The sequence below is a fragment of the Bison bison genome, unplaced genomic scaffold, assembly GCF_000754665.1.
Source record: "Bison bison bison isolate TAMUID 2011002044 unplaced genomic scaffold, Bison_UMD1.0 scf7180017864063, whole genome shotgun sequence".
In the NCBI taxonomy this organism is placed as follows: domain Eukaryota; kingdom Metazoa; phylum Chordata; class Mammalia; order Artiodactyla; family Bovidae; genus Bison; species Bison bison.
The window spans coordinates 2,422,977-2,426,177 of NW_011494635.1; the positions used below are offsets into that span (position 1 = coordinate 2,422,977).

Below are 3,201 nucleotides of genomic sequence, written 5' to 3' on the forward strand. Positions count from 1 at the left end.
AGGGGGCGCTCGGCTAGTATCGGGAGGGGATGTTTCAAGTAGACGCGCCAGAGATCGCAAAAGGGCGTGGAGGGCTGGAGCGCACGGCGTTCCCCTCCGCTGCCCCTGCGCGCATGCCGACTCCCGGGACCGGACGGGATCCGCTCGCCGGGATTCTGAGGAGCCGCCGGTCACCGTCGGAGGCGCCCCGGGTGCGGCCCCTGTCCCCGCGCGGCCACTCTCGGCTCACCCGCCGGTGTTCTCTCCCCTCCCCTCACTCTGGCCGGGTGCGTCCGCAGAGCAGACCTACGGCGAGGTGAACCAGCTGGGCGGTGTGTTCGTCAACGGCCGGCCACTGCCCAACGCCATCCGCCTGCGCATCGTGGAGCTGGCGCAGCTGGGCATCCGACCCTGTGACATCAGCCGGCAGCTTCGTGTGTCCCACGGCTGCGTGAGCAAGATCCTGGCGCGCTACAACGAGACGGGCTCCATCCTGCCCGGCGCTATCGGGGGCAGCAAACCCCGCGTCACCACCCCCAACGTGGTCAAGCATATCCGGGACTACAAGCAGGGCGACCCCGGCATCTTCGCCTGGGAGATCCGGGACCGGCTGCTGGCCGACGGCGTCTGCGACAAGTACAACGTGCCCTCGGTGAGCTCCATCAGCCGTATTCTGCGCAATAAGATTGGTAGCCTGGCGCAGCCCGGGCCCTACGAGGCGAGCAAGCAGCCGCCGCCGCAGCCGGCGCTCCCCTACAACCACATCTACCAGTACCCCTACCCCAGCCCCGTGTCGTCCACGGGCGCCAAGATGGGCAGCCACCACGGGGTCCCGGGCACAGCCAGCCACGTCAGCATCCCCCGTTCATGGCCCTCGGCTCACTCGGTCAGCAACATCTTGGGCATCCGGACGTTTATGGAGCAAACAGGTCAGTGGCGCCGGCCTTCGGTAGCTTTCATGGAAGGGGCGGAATGGAGTGAGGGGGGCAGGAGTGTGGGTGAGGGGGTCACTCTCGCCGGGCCTCCTCCAACCGCTTTTGGCTCAGGGGAGGGCTCCGGGCTGGCTAGGGAGGCTGAGGGTCCTGGGGCCTTCTGTGGGAGTCCTCGGACATCTTGAACTTTTTATGACAAATATGGAAAATATTTTCCCAAATGGAAGAGCAATCGCCGACCACAAATTCAGAGCCCTGAAATTGCGCTTTTTCATTCTTGCAAAAAGTATGCAAACCCCTATCACCAGATCTAAGCCAAACAAACCGCAAAGTCAATTCTGTGACCTTTTCTTCAAGACTAGTTTCTTCCTGAAAGGGCTCTGTCCTTCCCAGGCCCAAAGACTCTTTGAGTAAAGGGTGAAAGGGCCACCTGGCCCAGTGACTTGAGTCTCCAGTAGGCCCCACAGCCTTGCAGGTTCTGAGACTGAGTCCTCGGGTCACAGGCGCCTACAGGCTGTGGCCATCCTTAGGGTGGAAGTGCCCATGGATTTGCCCTCGGCCTACAACGAGACTCTAAGTAATCTGTCAGCAATCTGTCGGGGTGTGGAGGGAGGAGACCAGGAGAGGAGATGGGTTAGGGGAAGCTTTCATGGGGGCTCGGGAGAGTGGGTGGGGGCCAGAACTGGGCCCTGAGTTTCTTTGCACTGTCCCCTGCCCCTAGCAGAATGGTGTGTTCCTAGGTGAGCAGACTCAGCAGGAGGGTAAGAGGCAAAATTCACTGTAGCCTGAGAGAGAGGAGGGGCGTCCTGGATGAAACTGAAGGCTTAGCTCCAGCGGCCTTGGGCCACATCTCCAGGCCTGTGCACAGGCTTTGTTTCTCCTTGTGGCTCAAACTCAGCCTGGGCCTCAGGCTCAGGCCAAAGCTTTGTATGGAGCAGCCCACGGGCAACTGGCAGGGAGGTGACCTGGCCAGGCCTGAGCTCAGTTCTGGAGCTTTCTCTCGGTTTCGTTTCTGCGCCAGGAGCAGACCTGTGCCCCGACGCTCTTGGGTGGCTGAGTTGACACTTATTTCGGGACACCCAGGATGTCTCTGCAGGGAGTTCTGCACAGAAACAGCTTCTAGCCTTCCAGACGCTTTTTGAGACATTGAGAAACCCCGTGTAATTTTCTTGAGCCTTCTGTGGATTTGAACTTGGACCTTTTGGGGCACCATCTCTGGACAGCGGAAAGGCGGCCTGGGCCGAGGTCGCCAGCTCTGGCTGCCAGCTGTCTACCTGCTGGAGATCCCTTGTTTCGCGGGAAGCGGGTTGAAGGCTGAGGGGAGGGAGGAGTAGGCCCATCCACCCTCCTTCTGCGCCGCTGGGAGCAAAAGCGAAACCTGGGGCCTCGGAGCATCTGACCCTTGGGGGTTCAGAGGAGCCCTGGACTCGCCCTTGGATCCCAGGTGGTCACCTGAAGGCCCGAGTGCGCCTGTTCGGGCGGAGGGCTGCCCACATGCCCTTCTAATCCGTCCTCTGTCCCCGCAGGGGCCCTGGCGGGGAGCGAAGGCGCCGCCTACTCCCCGAAGATGGAAGACTGGGCGGGAGTGAACCGCGCGGCCTTCCCCGCCAGTCCCGCTGTGAACGGGCTCGAGAAACCTGCCTTAGACACGGACATTAAATACACGCAGGTAACCGAGCGCGGGGAAGGAGCCGTCCTTCATCAGGGGAGCGGAGGAGTTGGGGGCTGGTTAGAGAGAAAGAAAACAGACCCCCCACCCAATCCGGGGTTGGGGGAAGCGAGCTGGGGAGACAGTCAGGGTCTGGCTGTTTGGCCCGGCATCTGCGGGCAAATTTCTCTCTTTCCTAGGAGCGCTGGCTTTCAAGGGGATTGACTTGCATTTTGGCCAAGATTTTTTGCTAAAAAAGCTGGGACGAGTTAACACAAAAGATTGAGGACTGACTCCCTTTCTCTCAATTCCGGATGATGACTACCTTGACCCCTTCACCTTTTATGAGCACTTTTAAAGAGTTGGCGTGGGCATCACTTTGCCGGAGTTCTTTCCAGGACAGTTAGAGGCCAGGCTTCGTGTGGGAGTCATGGCTGGGGCAGCAGGGGAATGAGGATCCCCCCGCGACCCCCGTAACTGCCTGTGCTGGGGAAGCCTGAGGGGTCGCCTGCTGGTGACAGACTGTCGCGCTCTCTCCCCGCAGTCGGCCTCCGGCCTTTCCGCGGTGGGCGGCTTCCTCCCGGCTTGCGCCTACCCGGCCTCCAGCCAGCACGGCGTGTACAGCTCGCCGGCCGGCGGCTA

The 3,201-nt window shown here is 61.3% G+C and overlaps 1 protein-coding gene across 1 annotated transcript in view; it reads left to right on the top strand.

Moving 5' to 3' along the window:
* The window catches only part of PAX1 (paired box 1), a 9,198-nt gene that overhangs the window by 285 nt on the left and 5,712 nt on the right, over positions 1–3,201 (top strand). The window contains exons 2-4 of the mRNA XM_010836338.1: positions 177–908; positions 2,438–2,580; positions 3,104–3,200. Coding sequence (XP_010834640.1) covers positions 177–908; positions 2,438–2,580; positions 3,104–3,200 — 972 coding nt within the window. The remainder of the gene's footprint in view (positions 1–176; positions 909–2,437; positions 2,581–3,103; position 3,201) is intronic.